At 45.6% G+C, this 12013-nt stretch overlaps 1 protein-coding gene across 5 annotated transcripts in view; it reads right to left on the bottom strand.

Moving 5' to 3' along the window:
* The window catches only part of STX8 (syntaxin 8), a 295182-nt gene that overhangs the window by 253043 nt on the left and 30126 nt on the right, over positions 1-12013 (bottom strand). For 3 of the 5 annotated variants that reach the window (XM_037807925.1, XM_037807923.1, XM_037807921.1), the window contains exon 4: positions 1531-1641. The exons of the other annotated variants lie outside the window; for them this stretch is intronic. In XM_037807925.1, coding sequence (XP_037663853.1) covers positions 1531-1641 — 111 coding nt within the window. The remainder of the gene's footprint in view (positions 1-1530; positions 1642-12013) is intronic. 5 annotated transcript variants of the gene reach the window in all.

Raw genomic sequence — 12013 nt, 5'->3', positions numbered from 1 at the left:
AAACTGACCCTTTCAACATCATTAAGTGACACAATTAATGACAAGCAATAAGCAGAGTCTGACACATAGATTCTTACCAAATGGTAACTATTACCATTTATTATAATGATCACCTCCACCATACAAAGGAGAAGTATTTAAATAAATTTTCTCCCCCTTCTGACTATCAACTCTCCCCATGAAACCTGCTCTCCCTCTTATGCCCTTTATGTCATTTCCTGACTAAAAAGACCTCTTCCTTCAAAGGAAGGGCCCTTCTTGAAGACGGTACTTCCCTTTCACCTTGGATTCCCTTGCTCACCTGGGCCCTGTCACCAATCCTGGATCACGGCCTTCATCCACTTATTTCACCCCCGTATCCAAGGCACTGAATACCACCAGGGAAATATCTGCAGCCACAGTGAACTGGCACACTGTCAACTCCTGCCTTGATTCCAGATTTCTGCCCAGGACACTGCCAAGAGAGTATCACTTCTCCTCCCTGGTGCTGTGGTTTCACTTCTCCACAGAAACAAGTTAAAATTCTACTTAGCTTCCTATATTTCATAACTTCTTTCTGGAAAAAGCTTGTATCATGTTTGTGAAAAGGCTGGAAACAACAGGGATAAAACGTTCCTGCCTCTTAAGCATGCCCTAGGGCGGTGACTGGCAATCCAGGCTCCCTACCAGAATCACCTGAAACAACCCACCCTCCCACCTCCCTCACCTCCAGTTTCTTTGGTCTAAGATGGGTCCGCTAAGGTGGAGCCAGGCCAAAAACCATGGCCCTTGGGAAACCCTATTATTCCTAGCTAGGAACAAGGCAGAAACATGCTGCCTCTCCCCAAATGAAAGCATCATCCCTAGTAGGGAAGGGGGTGAGAGGTGAGTTTCTATCCTAAACTCACTTCCTTCTGTCATGGTTCCCACAGTGAATTTTAGGGCGTTCAGGAAGCAGGGGGAGGCCAATTGTAAAGATGTAACCATTTATGGCTCATTAACCTCAGCCTTGGAAAGCCGGACCACTTCTCTGCGTTTTCCAGCAGAGCTGAGTTAAGAGCAGCTGTCAACTCTGTATAGTGTGCATCGCCTGTTGGCAAAGAACAGTGAGAACAATCCAACTGTCGCATTCCTCTGCCTTCGGGAGCCAGGGACTAACAGGCTTAGTAGGAGAAATGTTCTAAGGTGCCAATTAAAACAACTCATTTTTCTGCACTGGCAGGTCAAGTAAGTGACTTCAGGAGTTTAAAAGGCAGCGAACAAAGCAGAAAAGTCAACCAAGGAATGCAAAAGAAGTTTTCCAACATGGTCTGTGTTCTCCTTAAGTATGACCAACCCTGGATGGAATTCAGCTGAACATTCGGTAAACCTGGTTTACTAAATGTAGGCAATTAATGAAAATGGAATTGAATGGAAAATTATAGTCAAACACTATAAATGAACAGAATATATTTTACTAGTTAAAGAAATTAAGCAGTTCAGGAAATAGCTGTAATCTCCACAAATAAACCTTCACCCACCAAGTAATCCCTGTAAGTGAAAACATCATACCTGATCAGATCGGGTTCTGTACCCTCATTCTTAAAGGACGCCAGAAGCAGTCTCTCTCGAGTTACAAGATCATCCAATAGGTTCTGTCTTCGATCCCCTTCGAGCTGCGTTCTGCAGACATCTTGTTAAGGTCCAACGGTGGGTGAATGACCTCGTTTTATCTATTACCTTATGTTAATTCTCCAGGTCAGCTGTGACTTTTACAGACTCCAATCAACAATATCCAGAAGAGATCACAAGCATTCTTCTCCTTTTCTGCTCTGACCATCAACTTCACTGATCCTTCAAGCAAAGTACCTTGACAATACAACCGAGTACTTACAAACACTGACATGTTGCAACTACACCAGTTCTTTCATTGAGAAATAGAGTGGCTAAATGCACTTTTTCCTCCCAGTGAACAAAATTTAAACTATTTCTGACAACAGGGCAACCTAGCTGTCATTCCTTAGAATTCAAGTTACAGGCGTCAGTGTTCAGAGTATTTCCTGGACAAATACTCTGTTACCACCCCACAGAGTGCTGTTTTTGTTTGTTTTTTAAAAAAGGTTCTCCATGTTGGAAGCAATGTAGTTATTTTAGATTGTTTTTCTTATTCCTTTGATTATGGTTTATTAATTTTCTTGGGGTATGGTAGGAACATGTTGGAAGCAAAGTAATTATTTTAGGTTATTTGTTTTTCTTAATCCTTTGGTTTGTTTTGATTGAAATGTTGTGGGGGTTTTTTTTGTTTGCTTGAATTTTTCAATAAAGTTTAAAAAAAAAAGGTTCTCTATAATGTCCTTTTTCTTCCATGTGAACACCTATTAACATATTTTGTAAAATGCTACTTTATGCAACAGATTTGCTCTAAACATTATTACCATCAGTTTATTAACTACACATATTGCCTGATCTTAAAAGAAAATTACCAAAAAAAAAAAGATATTTTTATTTGTTATTCTATGAAGTGCACCAGACTAGGAGTCCAAAAGCCCAAGTTTTAGACCTGTTTGGCCACTATCTATATGATTTCGGGCCAGTTACATCACCTTTTTCTGATCTTTGTTTCCTAATACATCTTTGCCACCACAAGTCATAAGTGATGGTTTAAAAAATGTCAGGACTAAATGCAAAGTTTTACGTATTATCTTTCTTGAAACAAGCTACACAAGTTCTTCTAGGCTGAGTTTTGCATGTGTGTGTGTGTGTGTGTGTGTTAAAAATCAAAATTGAGGAAATACTGAAGGAAAAAAAAACTATCAAAAAGAAGAGCAGGAGTTGAGAAAGCTAACAAACATTTAAATAGATCTATCTGACACAAAACAAAAATTGAGGGCAAAAATAAGCTACCTCAACTATTTGGTTTTAGTAGTTTTTATTCTTTAATTAAGGGGCCTTTGTTTTATTAAAGATGCTATACTGGTCCTGGTCACAGTTGCCTAGTTCTAGTAATATTAGCAAATCATTAATGAAAACAATGCTTTAGATTTATGGATACATTTTTTTTTTTGAAACAGGAATATAAAACATTGCGCTTAAACTCAAAAATTTTTGAGAATTTGATAGAATCAAGCAGTAGCATCACCATTCCTTGGGTGGGAAAATCAGGGCCCCATGAATCCACAATTTCTGCTACTAATTTTGATTTAAAAATTTGAATTAAAAAAAATAAAGAGCTGCCTAGCTAGTAAAACAGTAGAATGAACCCTGTAGAAATCTTCCCCCATAACCAGACAGCAGTTGGAAAACTCATAAAATCCCTCAACCAGGGTAGGTGAGCAGTGCTAATGGCTTCAGATATGAATGAATGAATGAATGAATTCTCTCAATATACCAGAATGCCATACTTTCCTGAGTCAAATGAATAACATTATTTTTCCATTTCCTACTTGACTTCCATCACTAAGAACACATTTCAGAGACCATGAAGTAGTGATAAATGAGAGACACTGAGCTGCATTAATAAAAGGGCTAAATATATGGCTTTTAACCAATGCAATACCAAGAATGCTTATCTCTGTGTTTCAAATTACTGGTAAATTGTCAATAAAGCAGAAGGCTTTTCTGCTATCTGAAAGAAGTTCCTCAAAAAAAAAAAAAAAAATGACAGTAGCTGTGACAGGAATTATACAGGACAAACTATACACAGGAATTTTAAATGTAGAAACTACTAATTACATCAGGGTCCTAACTAGCTGTGTCTTATACGCTATATACAACCTACCCTTGCAACCTTTAGTTTTATTGGGATTTCAGAATCAGAGCAAGCAAACTTATGTTGAACTACAATCCAATATTAAAATCAAGCACAGATTCAAAATGACTAAGGGATTTAAACATAAAACATAAAATTATAAAACTATCATTAGACAAAAACATAGGAGAACGTTTTAATAGTCACCGAGTAGGTTAAATCTTTCTGGGCAAAACTGCAAACTGAGGCTATGAAGGGAAAGATAAATCTCACTATATAAAAATTTTAAATATCTGTGAAATAAAATTACAAATGATAAATGAACAGTGGAAAATAAGGGAAGGAAAAAGAATATAGAGCATAGAAAAAAGCGCTAATAATTTTAATCAAATGAAAAGACACTTGGTTTCACACTAGTAAAAGAAATGCAAATTAAAACAAGATATCATTTTGCACTTAGATTAGGAAACTGACAAGACAGTTCTGGAAAAGATGAGGAAGTAGGCAATCTCATATATAATTTGAGGGACTGCAAACAGGCTCATCTAATTGCCGTATTGCCTTCTAAATAGCTATCAAAATTTAAATGGCACAATCTGTGAACAGGAATTTCTCCTACAGATTCCACACATCTATGCAAAGAATTAGAAACCATGATGTTCACTGCAGCTCTATTTATAATGACCCCAAGTTGGAAACATTCTAAAGGTTCATCAGTAAGGAACTAGGGCATCCATACCATGGAATGTTTTGCAGCCTAAATAAAAGAATATGAATATGAAAGTGCTTTATGTTCCAATGATAATGATAATTAACACTTTTGAGTACTTACTAAGTGCCAGGCACTATAATATGTGCTTACAAGAATTATCTGATATGAATTAATCTCCAAAATACAGTGTTAAATGATAATTTTTTTTAAATGGGGGAAAAAGGGAGAAAGTGAGGAAAGAGACTGGAGGGAGAGAAGAAAGGAGGAAGGAAAAGAAGGAGCAGAAGAAACAAGAAGCTAAACAGTGAGGACTGTATGCTCCACTTGTGTTAAAAAAAATCATATAGACATATATATGTTTGTATGTACACTGAAATTTTCTTGAAGGAAACAAACAACTGCCTCTGAGGATAGAGACTGCAGATCCAAGATTTGAGGGAGATTTGCTTTTCACTGAAAATTGTTTTCTATTGTTTGACTCTATCACATACTAATTGATAAAAACACAACTTTCAGGACCAAATGTATACTATGTTCCCTGCATAGTCAAAAGAAGTGTCTATATGCATTTGTGTGTGTGTGTGTATTTGTACACAACTAGAAAAGTCTGGGATAAAAGTCTGGGGTGACAGGAACCAAACCATCAAAGCTGATTAACTGTGAAGAACAAGATGGAATCGGATGGGGATGAGGAGCAGGGAGAGAAGGGGATCCACTGGCAAAAACTAGCAATACGTGTATAAGGCAGAAAGTGGTTTTTATAATAAAAACAGTAAAGACAAGTTTTAAAATTAAGCAAACACTAATCACAGATTTAATCAAATGTTAAGGATGAACTAGTTTAAGAACACCAACTTCAACAGCAGTAAAATTTGTCGATTATGTTCTGTAGGTGAGCAACCAAAGAAGAGAATCGGGGACTCTAAATCCTAGACGAGGCCTTAGTGAGCCCCTCGTCCAATTTTCTCGTCTTCCTGACCAGGAAGTTAAGGCCCAGGGTGGCTAAATCACCCACCTGGTTAAGGGTAGCCCCTCCTACTCTAGGTCAAGCTTTCCCGCCCGCCAGGCCCACCCACCCAACACTCGGGGGGCTTCTGGCTGCAGGGTTTACAGGGCGTCCCCAACCCTGAGGCTCCCAGCATGGCTCACTTGACTTTACCACTTCTGAGAACTGGTTCAAAAAAATAACGATACTGGTAACATTAATTTAGAATATTCTCAGGGACTCTGTAAAATCTGGCAAAGTTGGAAAACTAACCAATTAGGAACACTCTACCTCTCTGTTTTAGGGTGCTTTTTTTTTTTTTACTTTTAGTTTTTTATTTTAATCAATTGAGAGAAGAGAATATGAGTTAAGGTGAGAGTGGAAGAAGGAAAATAAATAAATCAGCGGCCCTTCTGCGTAGTATGCTTATGTAGAGGGTTGTTCTTAACGAGGCCAAAGAATCATGCAGGCAGCGATCTGTACTGCATGGGTACGGGTGAGTGGAGGTGGGGAGTGGGGATGGGGTGCAGCTGAGCTAGGGAAGGACAAACAGAAAGCAGGGTGCCCCATCAGCTGCCAGTGCTGGAGACCTCCTCTTCCACCAACTTACTGAATAACCGAGAAAGCAGGTCAGAGAGCAGATGGGTAAGGAAAAGGAAGGTCTAGCTACCCGTAGTGCTCTGTCATCTACCAGGCTGATTTCACATGTAATTACAGCCAACTCATGGACACCTAAGACTGTGAATGAAATCTGCTCTTGATAAATACATATTATCAGTGTGTCTAAGCTCAGCTTCTCTGCTGTCACCTGGTAAACACTCTGAAGCTCAGAGAGAGTGAAGATGTTGCTTTTCCCACAGGAACCCCTGCCTGCAGCCCCAGCCCCTGGGTTTTCTCTTTATTCGGTAGAAGGCCTAAGAATTAAGGTAAGTCTTATTTTAGTGGATGAATTGCTCCAGAGGAGGGAGAATTTTACAGATAATTCCTTCTTCGCAATGCCATAACAGAAAAACTATCAAGAGATAGTTTAAGGATCTAGAAGCCAGACCCTTGTTTAGCACACACAGCACTTCGCCAATATATTTTTTAAGGCAACAAACAATACTGAATATCTTTCATGTCTCAAGCTATGTCTTTACCTTCCTCAAAGCACTGATCACATTTTGCAAATTATATTTTAATAGCAAAATTATCTGTGTATTTTGACATAACCTCCTTATACAATTATAAATTCCACAAAGGGAGGATTAGGTTCATAATTGTGTGCTCCTCAGCGCCAAGGGCCTTACCCGTACGTTCTCAATGGTAGCTGGGAATTTTACGATAATAGTAAAAGCTGATCCTCAAGGAGGGCTCAGTACAGGCCAAGCACCTTCTATGCATATAATTTAATCCTTATAAGGATTCTATGATTCCAGGAGCACTTTTGACATCCCTAATTCACAAATTAGAAAACAGAGGACAGAGAGTTTAAGTGATGTGTCCAAGTTTACAGAGCTCTACCTTCCATTGAACACTCACCATTATGGGAGGCCGGTTCTGTGAGGTGCTTTATGTATTTTTTCTCCAACTTTCACAAAAACCTTGCAAAGTTAGTATAATTATTCCTTCTTTATAGATAAGGAAACCAAGGTCCAGAAAGGCTAAATAGCTATTCAACCTTGAGCAGGTAGTGGGGTTGGTTTTTAATCTCAGTTCTGGCTGGTTCCAAAGCCAGTGGTGTTCCACTATACCACCGGTGCCCAGACTTTGGGGTTTCACGGACCAGTGATATTTCCAAACAAATGGGGGAGGCGTTCATAGGGCTACTGTGATGGTTGGGTTCATGTGTCAACTTGGCTAGGTGGCCTAGCTGTCTGGTCAAGCGGGCACTGGCCTGACGATTGCTGTGAGGATATTTGAAGCTGGTTAATAAACCAACGGGCTGGTTTGTCAGATCATCAGTCAATTGACTGCAGCTGACTGATGACTCATCAAGGGGCGTGCTTCCACAGTGAGAGAATGCAATTGGCTGGATTTGGTCCAGGTGATCAGTTGGAGGCTTATAAGCTGGACGGTTAGAGAATCTTCACTTCTTCTTCAGCTGCTCAGTGAAGCATTTCCTGGGGAGCTCGTTGAAGTTGCCAGTTCGTTTCCTGAGGAGTTCGTCAAAGTTGCTGGTTCGTTTCCTGAGGAGTTCGTCAAACTTGTCGGTTCGTTTCCCGAGGAGTTCGTCGGACGTCTTCCTTGGAGTTGACAGCTTGTTGACGGCTCTGCAGAATTTGGACTCGTGCGCTCCCGCAGTTGCGTGAGTCACTTTTACAATTTGATAATCAGAGACATCTCTCATTGATTCTGTTTCCAAGGAGAACCCTAACTAATACAACTTGGTACCGAGAGTGGGATCTTGAGAAACGGAATCTTAAAATGGGCTTTTACAATTTGTTTTCTACTCCGATTAGATTCAGAGGCACTAATGACTCGCAGAGACTTATGGTGTTGGCTAGTGGATCATGGCGTACCAAGTAGTAAAATAGATGGGCAATCAACTAAATTCTTGTTTGAACTATATAAGCAGAAGAATTCTAGGCCACGTGAACAAAAATCTCCCTTGAATTACAAAAACAGAGTCACGGCCCCTTAATCAATTCCCAGACTTGAGACAGTTTACAGATCCAGAGCCCCTTGAATGAAGGGAAGGCCGGGTACCCTTGGAGAAGAACCACGGCCAGCTGAAGTGCTTGCTGAGGGTAAAGGGAACATGGAATGGGTAGTGGAAGAAGGTCGTGATAAATATGAACTACGGCCACATGACCAGTTACAGAAACGAGGACTATGATGACATGAATATTTCCTCCTCGTTTTGTTATGATTATGTTTGTATTTGTCTGTAAAGAAAATATTTTTGCTTTCTTCTCTGTCTTATCCCCTTATCATAAGGCGTAAGTGCGGGACACTGATTACGTGCTTCAACTTGGCGGGCCTGGGCTGGGGGACCTGATCAGCCCCTGGGGAGTGTGGTGGGCACGGGCGACAGCGCCCTCCGCAGCCCCCCGGGCCTGGGAAAGTGAGGCCGGAGGCAGGCCCCATTTCCTCACCCAAAATAACACTGTTAGGGGAGGCTTGCCGGAGGGAACCGCCTTTTCCCCACCCCCTTATCTTGCCCGGACACTCCCCGTTGCCAGTGCAACTCCCATTACCACCAGTGCGCATACATTGTTGCCAGACACCGTTACCGGAGCAACTCTCGCCCCTTTTCAATCAACCTCCGCGCCCTCTCAAAACCAATCCAAGCCTTTAACCTCTACAGCTACCCCGCCCTCTAAACGCCCGATATAAGCTTGTACTCTCCCCTAATAAAGCTCTCTCTCTCGGCTTCTTCACCCTAAAAGAACCGTGTCCCGCCTGTTCCTTTCTCGCCGCCCTCCATACTTTGCACGCCTACGCCAGGGACCGGGCCCAGTCCCCCGCCTCGCCCTCGCCTCCGGGAAAGAGCCCCCGCCGCCGGCACCCTCCAAGCAATCCTGAGAGCCTAGGATTCGGTAACCGGCTGCCACCTCCCCCCCCACACGAGTCAACTGTGACCGCAACTGGCGCCCAACGTGGGGCCCCTGGAATTAAAAGTCCTCTCCACGCAGCGGTCCAGTAAAACCACCCGCTCGCCCGGACGCCTCTCCAGCTCCCCTTCTCCTCGCCTGCAAAGTAAGGGCCGCCTCTCCCTCGCCGCCCCGCGGAGCCGCCTCTCCCTCGCCGCTCCACGTCCGGAGCCGCCTCTCCCACGCCGCTCCGCGCCCGGGCCACTCTTCCTTTCCCGCGTTAACCTAACTCTTACCCCCGACTACCTTTCGTCTTCTCTTCCTATGTCCCCCCCATTCCTCCTAACACTCTTCCTCCAGTAGCTTTCCCTCTTCCCCTCCATTACTTTGCTGTGGTCCTTTGTGTCTTTGTTTCTTTGTTTCGCGCGGTGTGCCTCTTTGCGACCGCCCCCCCCCCAAACTGCTCTCGCTACTAGAGGCTCCTGCCTTCTATTCTCGCCGTCTCCTTCGGCCTCGCGACCATGGTTTACCTCATTTTCTTTACTCAATAATCAACCCCCCTTTTTCTTTTCTCACTCCGCTATGGGTAATCGTCTATCTGCACGCCAAGCACCCCAAGTTCGTGCTCTGGCTGGTCTCCTAGACACACATCGCTGTAAGGTGTCTGTCCGGCAGCTGCAAGTATACTGGGACCTCCTGCTGCCCTTTAACCCATGGCTCACCACTTGCCATCTTTGGGACCCTGTTACTTATAATCGCCTTATTGATCGGGTCACCAACGCCATGGAACATGAGAGCAAACGCTTCCCTCCCGGCTTGCTCCCCACCTTAATAACCGTCCGCTCCTGCCTTCAAGGCTCCCTCCCCCCGATCAAGGCCCCATTAAATCCAAGGAGGCCCTATCAACCCAGTCAACAGATTCAGACAGCGATACTAATGTAGACCACGATTCGGACACAGAGTCCTTAGTCAAGCAGATTAACAACGCGCTCGAAGTGACTCCCAAAAAACAAAATAACACTGAGCCTCGCCAAGATGGCGAACTTCCTCCTCCTCCTTCTTCTTCCATCGAGGGGAGGAAGTGCTCCGGCGATGACGTCAGCCCTAAGCTGGGCCGGAAACCGCAAGCGCTTTACCCCGCCCTTTCACAGGGCGGAGCTAGTCCACCATCTTATGCCTTAGCCACTCCCACCGCGCCGCCGTCTTGCAACGCTTGGGGCCTCCCACTTCCATCCCCCCCTTCGGCGAGCTCCCCCTCGGAGCCGCTACCGGCAGCTGCCGCCGCCCCTCCCACCCTGCCGACTAACAACCCCTGGCTGCCTTCTACACCTCAAGGCAACCCTTGGGGCAACGCTCCCCCTACCCCCACTCCCGCGCCAAGCCCTCTGCAAGCGCGTCCTCCTTTCTCTCGTGCTTTTCGCTGCTTTCCTCTTAACCTTACCCCCACACCACAGAAACCGTATGACTGGTATCCCATTGACTCTGATACTATCAAGCAGCTTCGCAGGGCCGTCAAGGAGGACGAGTTAGGTAGCCCATACGCTTCCCAAATACTGCAGGATCTCGCCATGGACTTTTGCCTCCCCCAAGACTGGGCCTCGCTTGCCCGTTCCATCCTTAACCCCGGCCAGTTTGTTGATTGGCGTGCTCACTTCCAGGCGGAAGCAGCTAAGCAAAGTGAGCAAGACGCAGCCACTGGAGTCTATCATCACCCCGAAGCCTATCTAGGCACGGGAGCGTTTCTAAATGCATCTGCTTATATTAATGCACCTGCCACCTTTTGGCCTATCCTTTGGGGAATCGCCTTACGAGCGTTTGCCAACTGCTCTGCCTGTCGGCCTAATAAATTCACCAAGCTCTTCCAGGAGCCGAGTAAGCCTTTCGCCACCTTTGTCTCCAGAGTCGAAGAAACCTGCGCTCGAAAGTCCAGTACCAGCGACTCGCCACCTCTGACGCTCCCTACTCCGAGATGACAACCAACCCTCCGCGACCTCACCGCCACCGGTCAACCCGCCGACCGCGAGGCCCTTCTCGATCGCCTGAACATCGCACCAACCTCGAGCTCCAGCTTCTCTGAACCTCCAACTTTATACCCCCCACCCTCGTCCATCCCGCAAGCAGCAAGGCCCCTGTCGAGCGCCCGGGCGCCACACCAACGCCGAGCTCCAGCCTCGCTGAGCCACCGTCAACCCCTTTTTCCCCTCCCCGGCCTCCCCCTTCCCTCATCCCTTAGCGGGCCTCTCCGGTAAGCTTCTTCCTTTAATTAGAAAAGAAGGGGGAAATGCGGGACACTGATTACGTGCTTCAACTTGGCGGGCCTGGGCTGGGGGACCTGATCAGCCCCTGGGGAGGGTGGTGGGCACGGGCGACAGCGCCCTCCGCAGCCCCCCGGGCCTGGGAAAGTGAGGCCGGAGGCAGGCCCCATTTCCTCACCCAAAATAACACTGTTAGGGGAGGCTTGCCGGAGGGAACCGCCTTTTCCCCACCCCCTTATCTTGCCCGGACACTCCCCGTTGCCAGTGCAACTCCCATTACCACCAGTGCGCATACATTGTTGCCAGACACCGTTACCGGAGCAACTCTCGCCCCTTTTCAATCAACCTCCGCGCCCTCTCAAAACCAATCCAAGCCTTTAACCTCTACAGCTACCCCGCCCTCTAAACGCCCGATATAAGCTTGTACTCTCCCCTAATAAAGCTCTCTCTCTTGGCTTCTTCACCCTAAAAGAACCGTGTCCCGCCTGTTCCTTTCTCGCCGCCCTCCATACTTTGCACGCCTACGCCGGGGACCGGGCCCAGTCCCCCGCCTCGCCCTCGCCTCCGGGAAAGAGCCCCCGCCGCCGGCACCCTCCAAGCAATCCTGAGAGCCTAGGATTCGGTAACCGGCCGCCACCTCCCCCCCCAGACGAGTCAACTGCGACCGCACATAAGCTGTAACGTTCATTTTGAATGTATGGTTTTAGGAGATGTGTACAACTGCCAAGTTGACAAGGGGTGGACTGTGATGGTTGGGTTCATGTGTCAACTTGGCTAGGTGGCCTAGCTGTCTGGTCAAGTGGGCACTGGCCTGACGACTGCTGTGAGGATATTTGAGGC

Source organism: Choloepus didactylus, chromosome 18 (genome assembly GCF_015220235.1).
Source record: "Choloepus didactylus isolate mChoDid1 chromosome 18, mChoDid1.pri, whole genome shotgun sequence".
In the NCBI taxonomy this organism is placed as follows: Eukaryota; Metazoa; Chordata; class Mammalia; order Pilosa; family Megalonychidae; genus Choloepus; species Choloepus didactylus.
Note: the sequence above shows the minus strand (reverse complement) of the source record. Positions and strands in the feature narration are given on the sequence as shown.